The sequence below is a fragment of the Gossypium hirsutum genome, chromosome A03, assembly GCF_007990345.1.
Source record: "Gossypium hirsutum isolate 1008001.06 chromosome A03, Gossypium_hirsutum_v2.1, whole genome shotgun sequence".
Lineage (NCBI taxonomy): Eukaryota > Viridiplantae > Streptophyta > Magnoliopsida > Malvales > Malvaceae > Gossypium > Gossypium hirsutum.
Window position 1 is genome coordinate 95,731,252 of NC_053426.1, and position 26,759 is coordinate 95,758,010.

A 26,759-nucleotide genomic window follows, 5' to 3' on the forward strand; every position below is an offset into this window, starting at 1 on the left:
AGGCGTGTGATCAAGCCGTGTGTCCCCAGCACCTAAATTGTTGCAAAACAAAATGCTCAGTATCAAGCACACGGGTATGAGACACGGGCGTGTCTCTTAGCTGTGTGAAGTACACAGCCTCGAGACACGAGCATGTGCCATGGCCGTGTCACTTTAATTTGCTCTTGGGTGAGAAACAGAGAGTTACACAGGTTAGGAGCACGGGCGTGTGTGACCACATGGCCTGCCCACACGAGCATGTTCCAAGCTACACAGGCATGTGACCCCTCGCAAAAACTTTCTAGGTTTCTCGATTTAGTCCCAAACCACTTCCAAATCACGTTTTGGGCCTCGTAAGCTTGTATCAGGGACCTTATGATTAAATGCAAAAAAGTTTGAATTTGATGCCAAATGTTATGGCTCGAAAATGTATGTTTGCTTGTATTTAAGTCTGGTAATGCCTTGTACCCTGTTCCGGTGTCGAATATGGGTAAGGGGTGTTACAATGTATCTACCCAACCCTCAATATGTATGGATAGATGCCTATAGTCGTGCAATGTAAGACCAAAGAAATGGGGCAAATACAAATTATCATTTCAGGCCTGGGCTTTGTACTAAGGTTCATCAAGAAGTGTTTACAAGCTCAAAATAGGTACTAAGGTTGAATAATTACATGTCAGGTATTTGGCTCTAGATGTGTTCTAAACAATGCCTTAGGTCATCCCTTAAATATCTCAATATGAACATGTTCCTTGATGTCCACAATGCCCACAATGTTCATACTATCAACCTATACTTAGATAATGAATATGATTCGAACAAGTTTTTAAACCACTCATTGAAATCTGTAATTGCTTTTGTGTTAGGGCAAACCCCTAAATTCTCCCATGTCTCCTTTGCTGTAGGACACTCCCTAAGTAGATGTTCCTGTGTTTCCCCTCCATGTAGGCATATTTGACAGTTGGCTGATCCTATCAAGCGTCTATAATGAAGGTTACCGAATGTAGGAAAATAGTTATTAGCAATCCTCTAGTTTGTAATTTTAATTTTTGGAGGAAGATTAAGGTTCCACAATCTCTTGTAAATTTTTTTGTAGATTGGTTGTATTTGAGTCTGTCCATTATGTAAAAGGCACCTACGTCCACTATGAACAGTATACTCCCTATTCGGCTCACAGCTCCAGATTAAGAGACCCTCATGCGGATGCATAGACAGTGGGATACATAAAATCTTTTCTGCATCCACCTCCTCAAAGGTATTTCAAATCAACTCAACTTTCCACTTTCTTGAATTAACATCAATCAAAACTACTACTGTCAGAAGCCCTGAATTTACATTCATACTCTGAACTCTGAAATCCTCACTGCTAGGTACCCACGTGTCACCCCAGATAGAGACATTTTTTCCGTCCCCAATCCTTCAGCCCAAACCCTTTAAAGAAGTCCCTTAGCAGTCCAAATGCTCTGCCAAGTAAGAGAAGGTAAATTTCCTAACCTAGAATTCAGGAAATCTGAATCTTTAAAATATTTAGCTTTCAATGTACACGCTAGTAAAGAATTAGGATTACGTAAAAAATGTCACCCCTGTTTGGCAAGTAAAGCAATATTAAAAAAATTCAAATTACGAAACCCCATACCACCCTCTTCCTTAAGAAAACATAGCGACTTCCAATCATACAATTCATCCCTCTCTTACCAAAACTTTTTTGCCACCAAAAAACACCCATTATGTTTTCCATTTCCACACAAAAAGTTTTTGGCAAAAGAAAACAAGACATCGAGTAGGTTGGAATAGCTTGTAAGATAGTTTTTATAAATACCTCCCTGGCACCTTGTGAGATATGCTTAACACTCCAGTTATTTATCTTCTGCTTCAATCTGTCCTTCAAGCTTTGGAAAGCCATTTTTCTTCTTTTTCCCACCATATTTGGAAGCCCTAGATATTTTTTAGCCTCTGTCGAACAGCGAACATTAAGCGCCTAGAACGTCATATTCTTATCATGATCATCCATATTTGAACTGAAAAACTGTGGATTTTTCAAAGTTAACACATTGCCCCAAACAAACTCCGTACTCTCTAAGAATATCTGTAAGCACCATGATCCCACTATCAGAAACCTCACCAAACAATATACAATCATCTGCAAACATAAGATGGGTGATTAGGGGGAAAGGTCCACAAACCTTTGCTCCTAAAATTATTTTCTCCCAAATGCTAATGTCATTAATGCAGACAGGCCCTTCCCACAAAGCAAAAATATATAAGGGCTAAGAGGATCCCCTTGCCTCAGCCCTCACGAAGGAGTAAAGCATGGCCCTTCTTCACCATTGATTAAAATAGAATATTGGACCGATCCAATGCAACGGAGGATAATATCAACAAAAGAATCAGCAAAACCCAATTTTGACATCATACCTTTAATGAAAGGCCATTCCGCATGATCATACGCATTACTCATGTCCAACTTTAGGGCCATAAATCATTTTCGTCCTCCTCTCTTATTCTTGAAAGAATGAAAAATCTCATAATCCAACAGCATATTATTAGTAATAAGTCTACCAGGCACTAATGCACTTTGAGCATCATCAATACAGTCGTCCATCACTTTCTGTAATCGAATCGCCACCGTCTTTGCTATAATCTTATAAATCACAGTACAGAGACTAATCGGGCAAAAATTCTTCAAATTAAGAGGATTGGCAGATTTTGGAATTAAAACCAATTGAGTACTATTGATTTCAACTAATGATCTTCCGCTGTTCAGAATATCCAAGTAGAAAGCATTAGTATTATTGCCAATAATAGACCAATACTTTTGGTAGAAAACAACAGGAAATCCATCCAAACCAAAAGCTTTTGTAGGTCTCATACCTTTCTAGAACTTCTCAATTTCCTCTTTTGTATAGGTAGCCGTAAGACTTTGATTCATACTGTCATTAATACAGCACGAAACCCTCGAAAGAATATGATCCAAATTGTTGATACCTCTAGAGTCAAATTGTGACAGCCCAAAGTTGACCCTAGTCGGGAAGTGGTTTCGGGACCGCTAAACCGAGTCACCGAAATGTTTGAATGTGATACTTATTGTCTAGAATATGTAATTATGAATGTGTGAAAATTTCAAGCTTCGATTTGGTTGATTGCATGTGAATTTAGTCAATAGGACTTATGTGAGAAAATTCTAAAATGTGATAGGTCAATGTGTGAGGACCTATTAGTGCATGTGGACAAAGGGGGGACTTGCATGTCAAATTCCCCCCCCCTACTAGTAGTGGCCGGCCATGACAAGCATGGTAGACCAAGTTTGATGGCCAAGACATGTCATAGACATGTCTTGTTGGTGCATCATAGGTGGAAAAAAATAAAATAATGGGCATGGAAATTAAATAATGAAAAGGAGTATGGTGAATACAAAAAAAAAGAAAAATGTGTGTAGTTGTTTGTTTCCCCCCCCCATTGCCGTGAGCTAAAGAAAAGAAAGGAGAGAATTTTTGTTCATCCTTTTCTCATCTTCATACTTGCCGAAACTAGAAAGAAAAACAAAGAAAAAAAAATTACTCATCCTTTGGTTCATCCTTGGCCAAAAATTTTAAGGAGGAAAGAAGAAGAAAGGTGAAGAGATTCGGCCATGCATGTAGCTAGGCTAAGGTATGTTGATGATGTTCCATGAGATGCATGCATGTTTTAGTTGTTAGCTTGAGTTCTACCTAGCCCATGGTCTAAATCTTGCTATGTGATGGAAATGACATTTGACCATGGATGCATCATTCTTGGTTGATGTTTGATTTGGTGGTGATGAGGCAAGAGGATGAGTTAAAATTCGGCCTAGGTAGAGGTTGTGTTAATGCCATTGCATGCTAAATATGAAGTTTGTTAATGATGCATGTGATGATGACTTGATGATTCTTGAACCTCCTTGTTAGCATTTTTGTGTGAGCACATATGTGCATTGGTTGCTAAATGGAGAAGAATCGGCTAGCAAGTTGTGTGCTAAGGCCGAATGTAACTTTGCATGTTAATGAGCAATGCATGTGTTGAAATCGACCCCAAAAATAGACATGCATATTCGGCCAAGGGGGAAAAATTAGCTAATATGTTGTGTTGATGCATGATTTCACATGTATGTGACTTTAATGTCTAATGTATAAATATGGGCTAAGTGCTTCGTGTTCATCTTTTTGATGCCTAAATGATGAAATCAATTTATTTGTTTAATTAAGCTCAAGAGCAAAGGGGAAATAAATCTGATAAAGGGAAGGAAAAAGTGGTCGAATAGTTAGCGGAATCGTTCGACAACACCCGAGGTAAGTTCTTGAGTAAGAGAGCTTAAATTACGATGTGATTAAATCATGTTTTAAGCAAATGAAAATCATGCTCTATGTGTGGCTATCGAGCCGAATGTGCAAGGATGATATGTGCCTTGTGTTTGAGTTTTGCAAATGAAAATGAAATACGAATGTGCCATGAATTATTGTTAGATGTGCATGATTAATTGAATGCTGTTCGGGCTAAGTCCCGAAGGCTTTGCGCTAAGTGACTATATCCGGACTAAGATCCGAAGGCATTTGTGCAAGTTATTAATTCCGGGTTAAGTCCCGAAGGCCTTTGTGCGAGATACTAATTCCGGGTTAAGTCCCGAAGGCATTCGTGCGAGTTTTAAAATCCGGGTTAAGTCCCGAAGGCATTGTATGAGTTACTATAACCGGGCTATGTCCCGAAGGCACTTGAACAAGGAGCTATATCCGGTTAAATTCCGAAGGTACGTGATTTTGGTAATGAATGAGCTTGCTGTAAAATTCCAGCTAATACTCGAAAAACATCCCAATATTGGGATATGTTACGTATGTGTTGAATTTAATCGAGCCCTTACAAATAAATATTCGCTCAGTTGATGAACGAGCTACCGGCCTTCGGCTAAGTTGGTCTTTTGTGTATGTACATAAGGGTTAACGTTGTGAAGTAAGTTTGATATCGGAAAAATTGTGTATTATGAAATATTCCGTTTAGCTAAATGTGTGCTATGCTTTCGTTATGCTGGAATTTCTTGCTCAAAACTTACTAAGCATAAATTGCTTACTTTGTTCCATTGCTCCTCTGTTTTATAGATTTTTTGGTTCTCCAGCTATCGGACTCGGGATCTTGAAGTCGAAGTCGCCCACACTATCAAAGGCTCTTATGGGTACTCTTTTGGTTGAATTTTGATATGGCATGTATAGGACGACCCATTGTTGTTTTTCGAGTACTTTATGTAATGTATAAGTTTTGGATAGCCATGTGAAAATGGCTTATATGTGTTTAAGTATAATGTTATAATCATTTAGTGTGGATATGCTTGACAAGGATTGGCCACGGGGATGGTTAATCACTTTCATAAATTGTGCTATGTATGCAAAAAGGGCTAGTTGAACCATGAAATAGGTAAAGCCTACCTTAAAGGTAGATGCTGACAGCAGTAGTGACGTAGATTTGGAAAATCACTAAAAATAGTAGGAATGGAATTAAATAGTGAATAAATTATGTAAACAAACCTTGAAGAATCTACTTTCATAGGAAAGTAACGAAACAATCATATGGACAGTATGTTAAGAGATATTTAGGTTCTCGTGAGACAGGGCCAGAACAGGTTCTGGATTCCTTGTTCCGACTTTGTAAATTGATTATAAATTAACCAGAGATAATTAGGAGTCATACCATATATGTATAGATTCCTCTCTGAGTCTAGTTTCTATAGAAATAAACGGCATCAGTATTGGAGCCCTGTACAAGGAGATATCCAAGTCGTAATGCGCAAAGGTCAGGGTAGTCGATTCCTGTAACATGGGAGACTTTAACTAATAAACTGTACTAATTGGCCCGACCAAAAATTCTAGAAAAAAATATGTAGATGGGCATATGAGTCTAGTTTCGGGGAAAAATCACGAAACTGATTTCGAGTTGCGAAGCTCAAGATATGATTTTTAAAGCGACTAGTACACAGATTGGGCAGTGTCTGGAAATTTTTCAAAGTTTGTTAACACCTCGTGTTCGACTCCGGTGTCGGACTCGGGTTCGGGGTGTTACACAAATAGGTCTGAAAAATAATCGCGAGCAATTTCCCCAATCTCGATGCGCTCTATGGCTATCGAACCATCACTCCTTTGTAATCCACGAATGTGATTTGTACACCTTCTTTGAGAAGTAAATTTGTGAAAAAATTACGTGTTCTTATCCCTATTTTCAACCAATTCACCCTAGCACGTTGTTCCCAATATTTCTCCTCCTTATCCATCTCCATGTTTAGGTATAATTTGACATCAACTAGCTCAGCCAAAGATTCATCCGTAACCTCAGAACAATTTAACTCCAAATTTTTTTTTAATCTTTTGAAATCATAGCCTCTTCTTTGTTTAATCTTACCCCCTAACACTGCAGTCCCTTAGAAAAAGATAAAAGCCGATTGAGAAAAGAACCCAAACTACCATTCCATAACCTTCTTATTTCACTCCCGCACTACTCTTCCAAAACCTACCATGACTTAAAATGAAACATTCTTGATTTTTTTGTGCAAACCACCAACCTCCGTTTCTAGAAGCAATGGACAATGGTTCGAGATAGAATGAGGAAAGTGCCTCAAAGAATAATTTGGAAAGAGTTGAAGCCATGCATCTATGGCAACTCCTCTATCAATTCTCTCTCTTATGTTATTTACCAACAGACGACCCCTCTCCCAAGTAAACCATATTCCAGAATATCTAATATCCTCCAAATGACATTCCTCCAAAATTCTCCTAAAAGCCTCCATTCTAGCTTCCTCCATAAGAACCCCACCCTATTTTTCATTAGCGAAAAGAATGTCATTAAAATCACCTCCTACTAACCATGGTAGCAAATTGTTTCTCCCTAAGCAGCGAAGCAAATCCCACATAGCAGATTTATCCCTTACATTCGGCGCCCCATAAAATCCCGTAAATTTCCAGCGTGGAGTATCTTCCTCTTCTTGGATTTCAACATCAATGTGATTTTTGGAGAAACTCTTCAAATTACCTAATTGACCCCCATTCCACCCAATACTAAGACCCCCCGAGTCCCTTCCGCGTGTACATCAATACCATTAAAGAAACCACACCTTCTCCCAAAAATTTCTATTTTATCAGCATTCAATTTTGTCTCCATAAAGAAGACGATTTAGGGATAATAAATTTTTAGCATATCCTGAAGTCTTCTAACTGCTCACAGGCTCCCTAATCTATGAAACATTCCAACAAAAAAAAATTCATTTCTTCCGATCGGCATACCCACTGGCAGCCGCCGATAATATTTTAAAATGGGTAGATTTCCCACAATAACTTCCAACGAATCTGAAATAGTGGAAATATTAGAAGTCAAAGAGTCAAACCTTTGTTTTTTTTTCCTTCATCACTAGTAATTAAAGCATCTTCCAATTCATAACCCATTTTTGTCAGATCCACCCCATTAGCAGTTCTCACCTCATCCGACCCCTTAATTAATTCCCCGCAATTCAAATTGGACTCCATCTGTTGACTTTGCATAGCAACAAATCTCCCCCACTAATGGGACGTGATTCCTGCCTTTATCTGTAATCATTTTCAAAATTGGATCCTTCCAGATTAATTCAAAGAATAGAATTGTAATCGACCCATGATTTTCTCTCTTTATTGTGCCTTGAATTTTGGCCCAATTGCTGCTAAACTTGTTTCTTTCCAAAAAAAATTATTTTCTCCCTCCCCATTAACCAAATGCTGTTGACCGTGGTGGCACTCCGTGGCGGCACTCCGTGGATGAGCCGTCAATGTCAGATCCCATTCCATTTCCATTTCCTGCATTCCACATTGTAGCCTCATCGAGCAGAAACTATCTCCATGGCCAAGACATCCACATAAAAAAAGTCAACTTTTCATATTTGATTTTTGCATATGTGAATTTGGACTAAAAAATCATAATTTTTTTCATCGTTTCAAAGGCTTTCTAACATCAATCTGAATACGAATGCAAAGAAAATTTTTATAGCCATTGGTCAGCTGCTTGATATCATATTCCAGAAATTTACCTATGAAATTTCCAAATTGCACTGCAACAGATTCCCTAAAAAAGCTTGGTGGAAGATCATGAATCTGAACCCACCAATCTGAGTAAACCAAAGGAATAGACATAAGATCCTCATTCTCCTGCATCCTATGAAAATTCAAAAGATGATTATTAAAGGTCCAAGGGGCTCATGAGAGGACCCTATGGATATCCACTTCGTTAAAGAATTTAAAAAGAAAGCGTTTTCTCCCAAATCAGAATTTTTCACACCTTCCAAGGGGTTCCAAATGTTTGCCAACGTATTTCTCATGGCTGGGAAATGAACAACACTAGCTGTTAAAAAACAACCCACCAAACAAAAGCTATACGCCGAATTGTGCGCTTCAACCACATCAGGGATAGAAAGAGCCTCCTCTTCACCATCCTCCAAAGTCAGATTTGCCAATCCCCTTTCCATTCCTAACCCTCACCCAACAAAGAAAACAACCTACTCAACAGATTACCAAAACCAGTACAGAAGAAACATAAAGACAAAAGAAAACAAAAGGACAAAAACAGAGCGTGCCAATCGACAGATAAAGGCGTGTCAAAAGACAGATTTTAGGGTTACACATGAATTATTTTTAAATATTAATAAAAATAATACTTAATACACCATCAATACATAAGCCTGATCGACTTACGTTACATCTTCTGATTATGAAAAAGTCAATTTTTCTTATGACAAATGACCCATGGCGACGTTCAGTTTTCATCAATAATGTAATGCCAACAAAAGGATATCATTTACCCTTTATAGGGTTATGAATTCCACTGTTGTGGAATGATGCTACATCATGTAAAAGTCGTATACTTAATGCAACAACTTTCAGTTCCTTATCTATTTGAACTTAGACTTTCATTTACATCAAAGTATATGAGTCATGCATACATAATTCATCATCCACTTAGGATTAAGGTATGTCACACTATAAATGTCACAAGTGAATAAATCCATAAATAGATCTAGAATAAATTTAATTTGAGTGTTGTCTGATGTATTGTCAGTCCAGACAAGGACATCTATGTGTCTATTTTTTGGGAGTCAACCACTCCAATGCCCAAGATAAGACATCTCTGCAATTGGACTTGATAGACGACATAATAGTCTTTTAGTAGATTTGCTCAATTTCAACTAGACTATAGATTGTTTAAGTTATTTACTAATATAAGTTGTCTACCTGCACTAGGATCTGACCATACAATACAACTTAATATTAATTAAACATTAGATACTCAATAAACCAATATTTTCTTACATTTTACTTTGCATACAAAAAAACTATTAAGGACATATACAAATGATATTAATATATAATAGAATTTTATTTAAATAAAAATTATAAATATAAATTAACGAATATACTACACTTAAAAACATCAAATCTAAATACTCATATGTTTTACCCAGATGATATTGTTTCTAGTTGGTGGCATAATCCCCCTATTTTTATTCGTCATTGGTTATGTATTAACAATCTTTAATTCGAATGATAGTTTTTAGATGCACTCTTTTTCCACTCGTCATCTTGATGAATGATCTTTTAATGAGGCATATGTTGTTTTATCAACAACAAAAAAGAAGTTACAAAATTACATAATAAAATAGGTTTACAGCTTTAAAATTTTGAACTGTACTTGTTCATAGGCTCAGCCAAATTGTCCAAGCTTACTCTAATTCAAAGTACAAGCTTCATCGCTTATATAGTTATAATTATAGATGGTTAATTCATACTTGTTTTAGGACTGTTGATATTTAAATAAAAATAAAAAAATAAATCTATACTATTTTTAATTCAACCTTCAATAATTTTATTTTTTATTTTTTTAAAATTTTAGAATTTTAAAATATAAACAAATTAAAATATTTTTTAATGTTTGTATTATAATATTACATACTATAAATTTAATTTTTATGAGATATAAATTATATAATATATAAAAATAAAATATTATCACCACTACAAACGAGTTAAACTGAACTGAGCTTGAACAAAACTCTGCTCATTTTAAATCATTCTTTTTCCTTTTTTGTCCAAACTCTCTGCTTCAAACCATTCTAATGTCTGATGTGGGAAAATGGTGGGAAGGTAGCATTCTAACTTTATCTCGTTTTCGTTTTTCTACCGAGTATATGTTGGAACTTTTTCCATTGTGAAAATAAGTAAACAGTACTATATATTTGCTTCAACAGACTTTATATGTATATATCAATGACACCCAAAGGAAAAAGCATTGAACCCCCCCCCCCAAAACAAAAAAAAAACCAAAAAACAAAAAAAGAGAGAAAAACTCATCAAAAAGAGACAATTATAACAATCATAAAGCAATCAAAAAAGAATGAAAGCGATCTCAATCCATTTGAATTGTTTAATCTCCCTGGATATTGGAACTCCATTCCCCACAGACCTCCCCTGTACATGTTGCAATTTCTTAGAATTGTAAAATCTCATCAATGGATATGTATATTGTTGCGGAAAGGATCGATTCGAGAACTCCGATATGACTACAAGTAAATTGACCGGAACGAAAAATAAAGTGAACACAAGGATTTACGTGGTTCGGCTTTAATGCCTACGTCCACGGGCAGAGGCGAAAAGAAATTTCACTATAACAAGATGAAGATTACAAGTGTTTTACACTCAAGACACAACCCGAGAACCTCACAACTCTCAACCCCTATAGAAAACCCGAAAGCTAAAATCCTAGCTTTCAAAGAACAAGCTTTGCTCTCTCTTGGTTTGGGATGATGAATATGGCTAATGAACCTCTCTATTTATAAGAGAGTTCAAGGACATAATTGTCCAAAACTTTGGCAAAGATTTGTGGTTGAAAATGGACACCAACAACCATCCACTAATCCACTACCACCAACAACCCACTACCAACAACAACAATCCACTACCAATTTTAAGCCATTTCTTAACAAATCTCCACCTTGGCTTGAAATTTACCAAGCTGAACATCATAGTGAATTCCTCGAACTGGATCACCTCTTCCAAACGCCTCTCTGGCGCTAATCAATCCCGAATACCTATCAAGTCCAAGCAATGCTTGAACTTATATGCAGGGATCACCTTAGTTAACATATCTGCAGGATTCTTCTCGGTAGCAACCTTGCTGATAACAATGTCACCTTGCGTAACATGTTCCCGAACAAAATGATATCTGACATCAATGTGTTTGGTCCGTTCATGAAACATCTGATTTTTAGTCAGATGTATGGCACTCTGGCTATCGCAAAATACAACAGTGAAATCCTGTTGTAAACCCAAACTGCTTACTAGACCTTTCATCCACAATGCTTCTTTCACTGCTTCTGCTAACGCCATATATTCCGCCTCAGTCGTAGATAAGGCTACGGTAGACTGTAACACAGCTTTCCAACTAATGGCTCCTCCAGAATAAGTGAAAACATAACCCGTCAGAGATCTTCTTTTGTCCAGATCTCCAGCATAATCAGAGTCCACATAGCCCGTGACACTGCTAGTGCAGTCACTCTGATCATATACCAAGCATAAATCTGCAGAACCTCTCAAGTACCTGAGAATCCATTTCACGGCCTGCCAGTGTTCCTTGCCAGGACAACTCATGTATCTGCTGACCACACTAACTGCATGTGAAATGTCTGGACGAGTGCAAACCATTGCATACATCACGCTTCCAACTGCACTCGAGTATGGAATGTGAGACATTTGCTGCTTTTCTTCATCAGATTGTGGTGACAACTCTGCAGAGAGTTTGAAATGTGGTGCCAACGGAGTACTCACAGTTTTCGCTTTATCCATGCCGAAGCGTTGAAGAACCTTTTCAATGTAGTTCTTCTGCGACACACGAAGCTTGCCCGCCTTGCGATCTCTGTGAATATCCATGCCCAAAATTTTCTTGGCAGCACCCAGATCCTTCATCTCGAACTCACCACTCAACTGCGACTTTAACTTGTTGATTTCCGACATGTTTTTGGAAGCAATTAACATGTCATCAACATACAGCAACAAATAAATGTGCGAACCATCTGAGAGCTTCCGATGATAGACACAAGCATCATAGTCACATCTTGTGTAACCATGCTGAATCATGAAGCTATCAAACCGCTTGTACCACTGCCTTGGGGATTGTTTCAATCCATATAAAGACTTCTTTAATAGACAGACATGGTCTTCTTTACCAGGAACTGTAAAACCCTCTGGTTGACGCATGTAGATTGTTTCCTCGAGCTCACCATGCAAGAACGCCGTTTTTACGTCAAGCTGCTCAAGTTCTAGATCAGACTTGGCCACCATGGCAAGTAATACACGAATGGAAGAATGCTTTACGACTGGGGAGAAAACTTCATTGTAGTCAATCCCCTCTTTCTGAGTGAAGCCTTTAGCAACCAATCGTGCCTTGAATCTAGTTGCTTCAACCCCTAGGATGCCTTCCTTTTTCTTGAAGACCCATTTGCAACCAACTATCTTCTGGTTACTTGGCGGCTTAACCAACTCCCAAGTATGGTTCTTGTGAAGAGATTCTATCTCCTCACTCATAGCAATTGCCCACTGTGCCGACTCATCACACGTGACAGCCTCATTATAACTGGAAGGTTCTATACCAATGGACTCCGCCACACTGAGCGCGAAAGACACCAGATTAGCGTAACGCGGATTTGGTTTGATTTGTCTCTTCGTTCTTCCAGTGGCAATGCTATATGGTTTTTCTTGAGGTGACTCATCTTCATCGGAATCTTGCACCTCAACTTGATCATCCTGGACTGAAGTACCTTCCGTAGGAATTGGAGCGTCCACCTGACACTCCACCTGCTTCTCAACACCGTGATCTCCCATTCTATCTGACTCCTCCTTTTCCCGGGAATTTGTGGTGGATCGAAGCATGGATGACTCATCAAAAGTCACATCTCTGCTGATGATGAACTTGGACGAAACCGGATCAGGACACCACAACCTGTATCCTTTCACCCCTTGGCCGTATCCAAGAAATATGCATTTCTTCGCCCTCGGTTTGAGTTTTCCCTCATTTACATGAGCATACGCAGGGCAGCCAAACACTCTTAAACCAGAGTAATCAGCAGGAGAACCAGACCATACTTCCTCAGGAGTCTTCAGCTCAATAGCTGTTGACGGAGATCTGTTAACCAAATAACAAGCAGTATTAACAGCTTCAGCCCAAAATTCTTCACCGAGCCCAGCATTTGATCGCATGCAACGAGCTCGCTCCAAGAGAGTTCTATTCATGCGTTCTGCAACTCCATTTTGTTGTGGTGTTCGACGAACAGTGCGGTGTCTCACTATTCCTTCATTTTTGCAGAACTCATTGAATTCACCTGAGCAAAACTCCAAGCCATTATCCGTCCGGAATCGCTTGATCTTCTTTCCTGTTTGATTTTCGATCAAAGCTTTAAATTGCTTGAAGTTGATGAGAACCTCATACTTGCTCTTCAGAAAATACACCCAAACCTTTCTCGAGTAATCATCGATAAAGGTAAGCAGATATCTGTAACCACCTTTAGAAATTGTCGGAGAAGGCCCCCAAAGGTCAGAATGGAAGTAATCCACTGTGCCTTTTGTCTTGTGAATCCCAGTGCTGAACTTTACCCGAGTCTGCTTACCGAAGACGCAGTGCTCACAGAAATTCAACTTTCCTGTACACTGCCCAGACAATAATCCTCGTTTGCTTAGCACCGATAAGCCTCTCTCGCTCATATGCCCGAGCCGCATATGCCATAACTTCGTGGTGTCAGAATCTAGATCATCTGATGATGACACTCCCGCAACACCTGTAACCGAGGAACCATCGAGGAAGTAAAGGCCCCGCTCCAAATTACCACGTATCACAGTCAAAGCACCCGAGAATACCTTGAGAACTCCACCTTCAGCAGAGTACCGAAAGCCTTTCTTGTCCAACGTACTCAAAGAGATCAAATTTTTCTTCATTTCTGGAATGTGCCGAACATCAGTTAGAGTTCTAACAATACCGTCAAACATCTTTATACGAACTGTGCCAATCCCCATGACTTGACATGCGTGGTCATTTCCCATTAGTACTGAACCAGAATGCTTCTCGTATGTTGAGAATGCATCTTTCGAAGTACTTATATGAAATGTAGCTCCCGTATCAAGAATCCATCTCCCACCAGCGTAAGAGTCGGATACTGCAAGAACGATCTCGGCATCACTTGAAGAATCTGCATCAGCTACATTCGCACGATCATTTTGTTGCTCCTGTGATTCTGATTTCTCCTTCCTTTTCGGACAATCTACCTTCATGTGCCCGTACTTCTTACAGTAGTAGCACTGTATTCTCTTCTTGGACTGCGATCTAGGATGGCTTTTACTTGAACTTCCACCCTTTGCCTTGGATCTTCCTCGAGCAACCAAGCCTTCGCCTTCATTGTTTTCGACCACCTTACCAGTGATTTTCTTCCTCAACTCACTGGAACTTAAGGCATTTTTCACCTCCTCTAGAGTCAGGTCATCACGACCGTACATCATTGTATCAACAAAATTCTCATACGAGGGAGGCAAAGAACACAAAACAATTATTGCTTGGTCCTCATCATCGATTTTGTTATCGATATTATTCAAATCCATGATAATGGAATTGAATTTATCCAGGTGCTGGGAAACAGGTGTACCTTCCTCCATCTTCAGGGCATAGAGTCTTTGCTTGAGGTAGAGCCGGTTCGTCAATGACTTCGTCATGTACTTGCTCTCTAACCGGAGCCACAAACCGGACGCGGTTTTCTCATCCGCTACTTCTCGTAGCACTTCATCTCCTAGACATAGCAGAATAGCACTATGTGCTCTTTCTAGCATGTCATCCTTTTGCTCTTCCGAAAGCGTGCTTGGTAATTTATCTTTACCAGACAATGCTTTTAGCAATCCTTGTTGAACCAGCACTGCCCGCATCTTGATGCGCCATAAACTGAAACTATTTTTCCCGGTAAATTTCTCGACATCATACTTAGTCGATGAAACACTTGTAGCCATAATTTGGAACCTTTGAATGAATGATAATATTTTCTTCCTGATGTGAAAGATCAGACAAAGCTGCAGTCACAGGGCAATTCAGAAAATATTATCACTCCTTCAACTACGCTCTGATACCAATTTGTTGCGGAAAGGATCGATTCGAGAACTCCGATATGACTACAAGTAAATTGACCGGAACGAAAAATAAAGTGAACACAAGGATTTACGTGGTTCGGCTTTAATGCCTACGTCCACGGGCAGAGGCGAAAAGAAATTTCACTATAACAAGATGAAGATTACAAGTGTTTTACACTCAAGACACAACCCGAGAACCTCACAACTCTCAACCCCTATAGAAAACCCGAAAGCTAAAATCCTAGCTTTCAAAGAACAAGCTTTGCTCTCTCTTGGTTTGGGATGATGAATATGGCTAATGAACCTCTCTATTTATAAGAGAGTTCAAGGACATAATTGTCCAAAACTTTGGCAAAGATTTGTGGTTGAAAATGGACACCAACAACCATCCACTAATCCACTACCACCAACAACCCACTACCAACAACAACAATCCACTACCAATTTTAAGCCATTTCTTAACATATATATATATATATTCAGGTTAGAATGACTGAATGGCTGACCTTTCCTTTCTTTTGGAATTTGAAATACCGGACTCAGCTGTAACCCAAATCAAAAATGCTGTTTAAGAGAAGGGGTGCAGATCAATAGAGTCTGATTCGCATTTGGATAGTTGTACGACATATGGGGCAAAGTTGCAGATGTTCTCCACAGTCACAGCAAGTCTGTCAAATTTGAAGGATTAATAAAATGAACCAAAAAGAAAAAGAAAAAAAAAAGAGAGAATTAATGATATCAGTACTCGTTATATTGTATGATTTTATGAAATGAGAAATACAGAAAGTAATCAACCTGGTGTCCACAACCAATGGCCATATCCTTGGGATTAACAAGACAAATGGGGCAAACCTGTCAAATTTGCAGAAGCAAAAGGGAAAAGAAAAGGATTAATACCTTATGGTAATCTCTTTGTTACTTAAGACATCTTTACTTTGTTTTAAGTGCTCGTATTTAACGCTCATAACTGAGTCCGAGTGTTATTTTCATTGGAATGGTGTACCTGGTGATTGTCGAGGGAGCTTAAAGATGGAGCAGTGGCTGAAGTATGATATCCAGAATAAGGAGATACATTCTGCTGGAAACTGCTTGCGCGTGAATAAGGGTTTGGGGTACCATAAATGGGAGGTGGGAGGGGAACTCTCTCTGTAATATCTCCCTTCCTTCTTCTGATTTGAATGGTACAAAGATAATCAAAAAGATACTAATTAATACATTTAAAATAAATGATCATGAATGGAGGTCAAACAACATAAATAAATTACCCCAATAAGCCAAGCTCAATCGTTGCTTTATATTGAAAAGGTATTTCCATCAAGGCTGACAGTGCAAATTCTGCCTGCTTTCTTGATGGATTCATGATGTTCGACGTTATCTCGGTGAAGTTCACAAACTAGCATGATCGAAAACAAAAAGAGTTGCCATTCAACAGACCTAAGTTCCACTTTATTCTCTTTTATGCCAAAAAAAAAAAGTTACAGTTTGCAACAATTACAACAGATAAAATATTGTTCACCTGAAAATTGTCAAAGGCACGAGCAGGGATGTTATCATCGAACTCCCTCATCATGTCCCATGGTCCATCACCTACCCCAACTAGGACAATTGACAAAGGGAGTTCACTGCAACCAAATGACCATGAGGATATATATTTGGTGCTAGGCAATTTAAAGCATATAGGAAGTTGATGAGACTTACCTTGCTTTTACAATTGCATCAATTGTGTTTTGCTCCTGGGGGCTAAGTAGACCAGGCTGTGTGTCAACACTTCTAGTCACCTAAAATATACGTAAAGATAAGACAGAAGAGTTGGAGAGCTGAGATCATCTGTGTTTTGGATGATTCATCGTAAGAGTAAAATCAGAGTTCTATCTTTTACTATCAATTCTTATTCCAATCTCATTTATTGCCCAAACCAATGATGATTAACATGATCTACTTTTTAATGATGAAATTTTGTTACTCTAATCTAGGCTTTTGGAGTGAATGCCATTAATATTGTACAAAAACTGTAAGTTCTGTTGTGAATTTACCTGCCCATCAGCAATTATCAGCAAAATATGGTACTGACCACCACTTTGCTCAACAATAGTCATCGCCATTTCAATGATGGGTGCCAAAGATGTCGGTCCTGCCATAAGAAAATATAAAGGATCGCCGTAAGAACCAACTGCTTCGACTTGTACAACAAGAATAAGCTAATGAACCAAGTAAAACAGGGCACCTGCAAGTCGAAGTTGAGGAACAATTTCTCTGTATCGTGCGAGCACCTCCTCAAATCCTTCACAAAATATCTCTTCTGGATAGAAACTGAAGACGTCTTGATCATGTGTTGATGCTGGCAAATATATGAATAGTGTCGTCATATAATCCGAATAGCAAAATCAAATCAATGTAGAATGGTGAGAAAACAATTTGGATGAACCTTACCATCTCCAAATCCATAACAGGGAATTAAGTTATCCTCGTCAAAAGCGGATAAGCTCTGTCCAATAATCGATATAGCTTGTTCGTAGGGATTTTGACCATGTCCGATGTGATGCAAGCTTCGGTGGTTGAATGACGTCGCTCCTGGTTTTCCATGACAGTTTAAGCATGGTGCATTGCAGATCATTTTGAAAGAAAAAAACAACAATGAATTTATAGGCATCTGATGGTGTTAATGAGCAATACCTGTCCATTCGTTGCTCTTTGTGAAATCAATACCAACAATAAGATTAGAGGACTCAAGGCCAGCTTGTGCAAGAGCAGCAGTAACCTGTAATCATCAATTCCTTAAATGTCATTTCTATATAATTCGTTAATCTGTTTGCTTTCCAGGGCTTTCATGTTTGACAGTAAACAATAATCACACCATTTCTTCATATTAACCAATACAAAAGAACAGAACAGATAAAAACTCAAAAGAATAGCAGAACAGGAAGCTAACCTGGTCCAATGTCTGGTAGTTATCATCTATCCTTGAGTATTTCCTCTCCATAGTCCTATGTACACACCCAGGCGTTTGCGGTACATAATTATATGACGGCGATGGTGCATAACTAGGATGGTGCGGCGTGTAGTAATTATTTTGTTGAGGATATGCAGATTGTGGTGGCGTGGGGTATCCGTAAGGACTCCATGAATCTGTACCACCTGACCTGCTAGTTCGAGACCTCCTTCTGCTACAACCCTTTGAGATTTTGCTTCCCATAACTAAATATAACCGACAGATTAAGCTTACTCCAATGCTTCCCCTCCTGCAAACCAAAGTAAAGTCCATTAAAATCATTGTTACTATTGAATAGGCTGAAAATCTTGACACTCGTGACAATATACCTCAAAAACCTGTTAATGTACCTTTGAGGGTTGAACCAAGAGTTGGGAAATGATAATGGTGAAGGATACAAAAAGGTTGTACGCTTATTGTACTCTAATTCTATTAAAGTATTTAAATGTTTCAGATAAAAACAAATTACCATGGGAAATCAAGAAAATGCAGAAAAGGGTGGGGGATAATTAATGACCGGTTCAAAGGTTATGCAATCAATGGAAAGTTCTTGAAATGAAAAAGTGGAAATTTAAAAATTAAACACCTCAAGGAACTCCAAGAAAAAACAGTAAGAGAAGAAATTCTAGCTGACTTTTTTCTTTTTCTCATCCGGTGATGAACACGCAAGTGATAGTTACAATCTTGCGGATGAAGTATTTTACTACATTCAAAGTATTTGATATTTTTAATCCAAATTTCGTCAAAATTAATGAAAGTGAAAGTGATGCATATACATGTAAAATTATATATAGGAACCATATCTATTAGAAACCTCACCTGCAAGAAATTAATCCGCCTATCGTATTCAACCAGAATGGTTAGAACTCAGGGACATCACTATAGTTAGTTTTTTTTTTTTTTTAATAAGAGAAAGGAGTAGGAATTACCGGACATTAAATCCGAGACTTTTTCTATTTCACCTATAGCTTTAGTCAACATCGATGGATTTTAATAAAAGATGAATAAGTAATTATCTCTATCAAAAATAAAATCAATTGGACATATTTTATTAAGTGAATTATATTATTATAAGATTATTTTTTTATATTTTATAAATCAATTAAAAATTGCATTGTTACACTCCCATCCTTGTGAGGACATTTGACAAGCCAAAATGATACCCAAACAACAAGCTAGTCTACAGTGAATCAGATAGTCATTCACAAATCCTACCTTCCGGGACAACCACCCAAACAAGTCCAAACCATCTAGTACTCGACCTTTCAAGCTTTCATTGGGAATGTGATGTTGTTAGTCGCCAAACATCACATGGGTTCAATTGCTCTATACTGTTAAGCCAGACTGAATGACAAAATTTGTCCCATCATAGACATCCTCATCCCATCGAAGATCCCGCCCCATGTGTTCTGCAATAATGGCTAAATGACAAGCTCAACACGTTGACATCACCTTACACGGGCCCTGCCTATAAATACCTCTAGGAATGCAAAAAGAGAAACGACTCTTAAAAGAGGCCAATTCAATATTCTGTCAACTTACCTTCAGCTTCCAACTTTACCACTTTCCTCACTTTCACTCCTTACTGCTTCTGGCTCTCCATCCCAATTGAGTGAATCGACCTTCGCAGAAATCACCACTCTCTTTCATACCTCCTCCTTGTTGTATTACCATATCAACATTCACATAGTAAAATTTGTAAACCAAAGACACTCTAAATTCAAAATCTTTAAGTTTAGTATTTTGATTCTTAAATAAACTTTTAATGAATATATTTGTTATTTTAAAAAATAAATATTTTTATCATATAAAGTTTTCATCAAAATGATTGTACCATAATTTAGTTATATATAAAAGTAATGCTCTAAGGGTTTCCCTCATTGATGGGTGTCCAACTCTCCTTGTCTTCTTTCCTTTAATCATGAGGATGGTTAAATTGTAGTTTTGATCCTTCTACTATGTTCATATTTGAAATTTAATTTTTATATTTTAATTTATTATAATTTAGTTCTCTATTTTGATCTTGATTTTAGTTAATTCAAATAGTTAACACGAAAAAAATCTATTTCATAAGTTAGAATTTGTAATTTCATTTTAATTGAAATAAGTTATGTTAACTAATTAAATTAGCTAATAACAACTAAATTATATTAAATTTTAATTTTAATTTTAACATAATAAATATATATATGTAGTAATATATATGTTAGGGTAATATCTATGTTAGGGTAATGTTCAATTTAAGTATGATATATTCATATATATGCATATAAAATATTATATATAAAAATGTAAATATTTGTTATACTGATAGTAAATAGTTTTAAAAAATAAATATATTAATATTTAATTTTAAATATTTTATTACATCTTAATAAGACGTATGTTAACTATTGATTTTATTCGTAAAGACTAAAAACTTCACTAAAATTATACCAAATAATTTCCTATATAAAAAACATTTGACTTTCACTATTGCCTAGATGACGAATTTGCATGGAACTCACTTCGGTGCCAAAGTCAGGTGGAAATTATAGGCACCGTTCACACCGGTAGTTCCACGTGCCGCACTCTCTGACCTTCCTTTCAAAAGTTTGCTACTTCGCTATTAGGGTAAATACATAACCACTTCGACATATTTAATTGGAAACAAAAATACTAATACTTTATTAAATTAGATGATAAATGAGTATGACTCACAATATAGCTTTTTTTTTTACTTAATGATAAATTTAGTTATTAACGTTTATATGTTTTGTCAAAAAAATTTAATTGTATTTTTTAAGCCTTTTTTTCATCAAATTTTATTCTTTTTTAAATTACTTTTTTAATAGATTTGATGAAAGTACCATTAAAAAGGTTAACAGGATGATGTGGAATTTCATATGTGAAATATTTTTAATGAGATGTAATTTATTACTTAGATAACCCAATAAAATAATTACATGTGAAAAATAATAAAATAATAAAATAATTCATGAAGTTAAAAATATAAATCTTAATTAAAAGAAAATAAATGTAAATATCTAAAAAAAGATTTCAAAATAAATGCACACATTCAGTATTTCCTGTTTGATTTATTAATTATCTTTTTGGAGCCTCTTAATAAACAAACATTTTGAAACATTATTCTTAGATAATTACGTTTATTTTTTTAAATCAAGAGTTATTTTTTAATTTCATGTATGATTTATTTATTTTATTATTTTTCACATATAATTATCTTGTTGGGTTACCTAAGTAATAAATTATATCCCATTCAAACAATTCCACATTATATCCGTTATATTTTTTTACAGTACTTTCATCAAATCTATTAGAAAAAATAATTGGAAAAAAAACAAAGGTTAATGGCAAAAAAAGGTTCAAAAATACAATTAAAGTCATTTTGACAAAACAAGTAAACGTTAATGGCCAAATTTGTTATTAAGCATTTTTTTAATAATCTAAATACCCGTCACTATTTTGAAGCTTCTTCTATATATTTTCGACATGATGAAAAGTTTAGTCACCAATGTTCATACTTTTTAGGTTAATATGATTTTTTTTAGTTAAATTTGACTGTTGGCTTTTCAAAAGAAGATTTAAATCGTTTTTCTTTAATGGAGTAAATACTAATTAAAATATTAATTTTTTAATGATGTTGGCTGACACATATACTTTATATTGACAAAACATTATTTATCTTATATGTGAAATCAACAAATAATTTAAAAATCATAAAAATATTAAAATAAAAATAAAAATTTCATAAAAATTAAATTCTATCATGAAAATCAGACATGAAACATAGATTGTAAAATAAAATGAAAGATAAAAAATATAATAATTAATTTTGGTCATGTTTTAAACATATATGAACTAAAAAACATGTTATACAAGTTTTAGTTAATTCAAAAATAAACTAAATTAATCCAAGTTAAAAATTTTAGATTTAAGGGTCAAAAAAGTCCTTAGTAAAAAATTAAAAAATTAACTGAGTTCTTATAAAAAAAGTGCATCCAATTGAACTCTCTGTTATTCAAAAAAAAAATTAACCCTTTCTGTTTTAACAAAAACTTTTAGTTGACCTGTTTGACCATCAACCTTGTTGACATGGTTGATAGAAGCTACCAAAAACTGCCCTGTGGCAATATGCTAATGTGACCTACTAGCATATGGCCTGCAACATTAGTAAAAATAAAAAATATATATATTTTTTAAAAAATAATTATAGTGAGCATATATACTAAATCGGGATAAATAGTTATCTAGATTCATTTTGGATGAATACAAAACTAAAAAAAATTCAAAAATTATGAAAAAAAAATTAACTGGTTAATTTTTTTAAAAAACTATAGATTCATTTTCAATAATTTTTTTTATATTTTTGAAATTTTTTAGTTTTGCACTCATCCAAAATGGATTTGGACAACTATTTGTCTAGATTCATTATATGTGCACATTTTAATATTTTTAAAAATATATATATTTGTTGACGTGGTATGTGGCAATTTTTTATAACTTCTGTTAGCCATGTCAGCGAGATTAACAATCAAATCAGTTAATCGAATGCACTTTTGGATTACTAAAGGCTTAATTGAGTTTTTTCTTACCTTTATCGAGAGTTTTTTGACCTTTTTAAGTCAAAATTTTATAAGTTTGATTAATTGAGTTCATTATAATTTAGTTTGGTTGAGCATTTGAGCACTCCTATTTGTGAGTAGATTATGTCATAATTGATCAAAGGGAAAAGTACACTAACGGTCACTTAACTTTGGTTAAAATAACATTTCAGTCGCTAAACTTTCAAAAGTGACAACTCAGTCACTAAAATTTATGAAAATTACAAACTAGTCACTAACAGCTATTTTCCGTTACAAACGTAACAAAGAGCTGATGTGGCCCGTTAACTAGCTACGGTGGAAACCCACCCATTTTAGAAGAACTTTACCTGGGGCAGTAGGTGAAGAAGAAGAGAAGAAAAAGAAAAAAGAAGAAGAAGAAGACAAGAAATGAAGATACCCACTGCGATTTCGATGTGCTATTGTGGAAATCCTACTAATTTAAGGACTTTTTGGTCCAATGACAACCAATGTAGGAGGCTTTTGGGGGTGTAAGAAGTATAAGAGTGGTTTTCAAAATGCATGTCGCTTTTTCGCTTGGCTTGATCCACAATTGACGCCCCATTCAAAAATTACGTTGTTGGGTGTTTTGAAAAAAGTCAGGATAATAGAGGATGCAATGAGGGAGAGAAAAACATGGTTGATGGTGCTGTTGTTTGTAATTTTGTTGTGGTTATTGAAATGAAAAACCAACTTATGGTTTTTTTTTGGATAAGTGGTTTTAGTGATGGTTAGTATTATTCAATAACCAGCTTATGTGCAAGAAGGAGTCAATGTTAAATGGTTGAAGTGGTTTAGGGTGTGAGTTAAAAGTATGTTATCTGAAATTTGCTTTATGTAATGGATGTTGGAAAGTTTAATTTATGAAATCTTCAATTTTGTTTTATGGAATGGATTAAAAAAAACCTACTTTGTACTGATGAAACAAAAGCATAAAACATTGCAAAACATTGTAATTCATTCATTAATAAAGGCACTATTTACAAAAACAATATCATACTATATGACTTGTAACTACATATGTTTAGAAGGCCAAATTGTTTCCAAATTTGCCTATAATACAATTGATCTTAGTTGAATTGTAGGCAAATTTACAAAAAAGAATGTAACTATCATGTAACTATCTGCTTAAGTTTAGATATCAGTAACAATAATATGAAAACTTACAAAAAAGAATATGCATAAGTTTAAAAATCAATAGCATCAATGTAGCTATCTGCCTAAGTTTAGATATTAGTAGCAATAATATGCAAATTTAAAAAAAAAACAAACAAAAAGAATATGCCTAAGTTTAAACTTCCATCTTCCAAGTTTGGTTCACAGTCATCAATGGGTCTAAGACAGATGACTCTTAAATATAAGGAATCCATCTACATATAGTTGGTTGTCCATTTGGTTTCCTCTTGAATGGAAGCTTTTCTCTTCAGGCAGCTTTTTGATGAGTTGGGGCAACAGGTTGATAAGTTGGCAACATATGTTGGTTATAAACACCAACTGTGTGTATTGTGACTTACAAGAACAAGTAAATGTTTGAAAAATCATATTTGAAAATGGTTTTCTTGAATAGGGGAAAATTAAAAATTTGAAAATCGTCCCGGTTTGTGATATTTATAGCAATAAACCTTAGACTAAAATCGTTTATGTGTTTTCGGATAAGCAGATCCTAGATATTTTTGGCTTTCAACCAAATGATCTTCTCTGCTATTCTCACACCACAAAATGCTTCGAGTGTGGGCTTCAACTAATTGAATCAAAACATAGAACTAGAAAAAGTTGTCTTTCTTTTTTTAGGTGAAAACGAAAATTATCTATTCTTTAATAAAAATTGGTAAAATTGTTATTTTGGAAAAAATATTTAATAATTGAGAATAAATTCTCCCTATTTTTCAACAGAGTGAGAATACTGCATAAAAGATATAAGATAAGTGGTGTCCGCAAGTATATAGGTCAGGTTGTAATATAGTTACAACAAAGTAGGTAAGTACTCCGAAGATCATACCCAAGTACTAAATTAATTCTAATCTAAACATAAATAAATCTAATTAGTACTTTAAATAAATCATATTACGATAAAATATAAATAGAAATTTTTGGGGTTTTATAAATAAGGGAACAAAATAGCATAAATGAAAAGAACTTTAGAAAAATGCTATGAGTGATTAGCTCGCTTTGGTGATCATTACTAATTCCTATTTTTGGATTTCTATTAAATCAACTCGTTATTAACCTAGCAGGATCTCTCAAACTTCCACTAAACTAATGAGTCAGCAAGAACTACTTATCTCTTGACCTCACAGTATAAACTAGTGTGGGGCTCAGGTGTTCACGGATAGGCCATACCAATTTGGGTTAATTCTCACTTAAATAACTTTCTAGGGTCGTCAAGCTTAGGGTTTAAGTTTTTCCTCTCTTAAATAATTGATTCATTAAGAAAACCCTACATAGTAATTAGTTAGTCACACCTCCACTTGCTAATCCCCCATAAGAGGATTAGTTCCTCATGGATCTCATAAACACAACAAACTTAACAAATAATATATGCATAAAGAATAAATCAAGAATAAGGTTTAAAGAATCTTGAATTTTATTGATTGATGTAGCACAAAATCCACAAGATTTGGTTCGAATCTACAAATCAGCTTCTTCAAATAACTCAAAATAGAAAAGAACTAAAATAAACCTAATGCCTAAAAGAAAAGAAAAACTAAAGACAAAATTTATAAAAAAAAAACTTAGAATATCAAAAGTCATTTTTAACAAGTGTTTAAGAGCCTATTTATAAAGTTAGGGTTGTCGTTGTCCTTAACCCTAGTCAACTGACGCTCACGTATTTAACTTTTGATTGTGTGAACCAAAACACCCCTAGCTCATAAGTGTTTCTTGTACAGGACAGATGTTACAATACCCTAGTGTGTGTGTCGCGACATCGAATGCAGTAAGCTCAGGTTCAGGGTAGCTTCAGGGATGTGTCGCAACACCAAAAGCAGTCTCGAGATTCTTGCATTTTGCTCCCTATGTTGTGACATCGAAATTCCCATGTTGCAACACAACAATCAGTATTGAGTTTATATGCCCTCAAATGATCTCCTGCACACTCACCAAGTCCATTAGTCACCTTTAAGCCTTATTCGGCCCTAAGGTCCATAAAAGACTCAAAATACACTTTTTTATTGAATTTAAACTAAATTATGAAAACTTAGCTAAAACATAATGAAAATGCTTGTATTCAAGCTCCTCAAGTGCTAAAATTAGTTTACTTTGTTACACTATATTACGGCAAATCAAACTCCCCACACTTAAGTCATTTCCTGTCCTCAAAGCAAAGCAACAAAAATAGCAAATTAAAAGATGACCCTTGAGCAAGTATAGTACAAATTTTGGTTTTGGATTACATAACTAGGCATTTGATATTTACACATAATCTTAACATGATATATAACTGACTTACTACTTTTGATATCAAACACCTAAGTTCAGTATATTACGAGGTAGACAAATGTTAAGGTTTTCAAACGTTTGAGTCCATCAATAAATCATATGGGTAACTTGTTTATTCTAGCAGAATACAAATAGCCGATAATGCAATTGTTTAATATAATGTCAATTCATAAGTATGTCTACCTAGATCACATAGGAATTTTTGGCTTGTAAAGTTCTGGAGCTTGGGACAAGTATGTAATCCAAAAATAGTAAGCATCAAAATAGTTTCAAGCACGAAAATAGTTTGGCACATCATATTCTTCCCTATTCTTCCCCTTAGTGATCCTTACCCGCTTACCGTCTTATTTCTCCTTCTCTCACCTTCATTATTTCTCCACATAGGAAGTCACAACATAATATAACAATTACGGCTAGCTCACGAGTTTTAGTGCACTAATGAACGAGCTTTTCTACTTTTGTGACTTTGTCACATTTTTTTTCTTTTTCAATATATATCACTTATAAATGCTTTTACTTTTTAAGAACTTTTTTTACTCATTTTGATTTTCTTTTTGAATTTTTCTTTTGTTGCACATATCG

At 35.6% G+C, this 26,759-nt stretch overlaps 1 protein-coding gene and 1 long non-coding RNA gene across 2 annotated transcripts; both read right to left on the reverse strand.

The window, feature by feature from the left end:
- Nucleotides 1-5,947: 5,947 nt before the first annotated feature.
- Nucleotides 5,948-8,503, reverse strand: LOC121219820 (uncharacterized). The gene is made up of 3 exons (XR_005916762.1): nt 8,275-8,503; nt 8,027-8,151; nt 5,948-7,830 (listed from the first exon to the last, which is right to left on the reverse strand). It is a non-coding gene; the product is annotated as an uncharacterized lncRNA (long non-coding RNA).
- A 7,151-nt stretch (nt 8,504-15,654) lies between these two features.
- On the reverse strand, nt 15,655-18,379 carry LOC107888206 (E3 ubiquitin-protein ligase RGLG2). Its single transcript, XM_016812318.2, has 11 exons — nt 18,076-18,379; nt 17,820-17,904; nt 17,577-17,717; nt 17,371-17,484; nt 17,180-17,277; nt 16,845-16,924; nt 16,663-16,768; nt 16,412-16,539; nt 16,150-16,315; nt 15,942-15,998; nt 15,655-15,814 (listed from the first exon to the last, which is right to left on the reverse strand). The coding sequence occupies exons 1-11, from the start codon at nt 18,337-18,339 to the stop codon at nt 15,734-15,736; spliced, it is 1,320 nt and encodes a 439-aa protein (XP_016667807.2). The 5' UTR covers nt 18,340-18,379; the 3' UTR covers nt 15,655-15,733.
- Between the last annotated feature and the right edge of the window lie 8,380 nt (nt 18,380-26,759).

Excerpts from the sequence above, each read along its gene's own strand:
- LOC107888206 (XM_016812318.2), bottom strand. The coding sequence starts at position 18,339 with ATGGGAAGCAAAATCTCAAAGGGTTGTAGCAGAAGGAGGTCTCGAACT. Across the intron at positions 17,718-17,819 it reads AAAGAGCAACGAATGGACAG|GAGCGACGTCATTCAACCAC; the intron begins GTATTGCTCATT and ends ATGGAAAACCAG. Across the intron at positions 16,925-17,179 it reads TGATAATTGCTGATGGGCAG|GTGACTAGAAGTGTTGACAC; the intron begins GTAAATTCACAA and ends CGTATATTTTAG.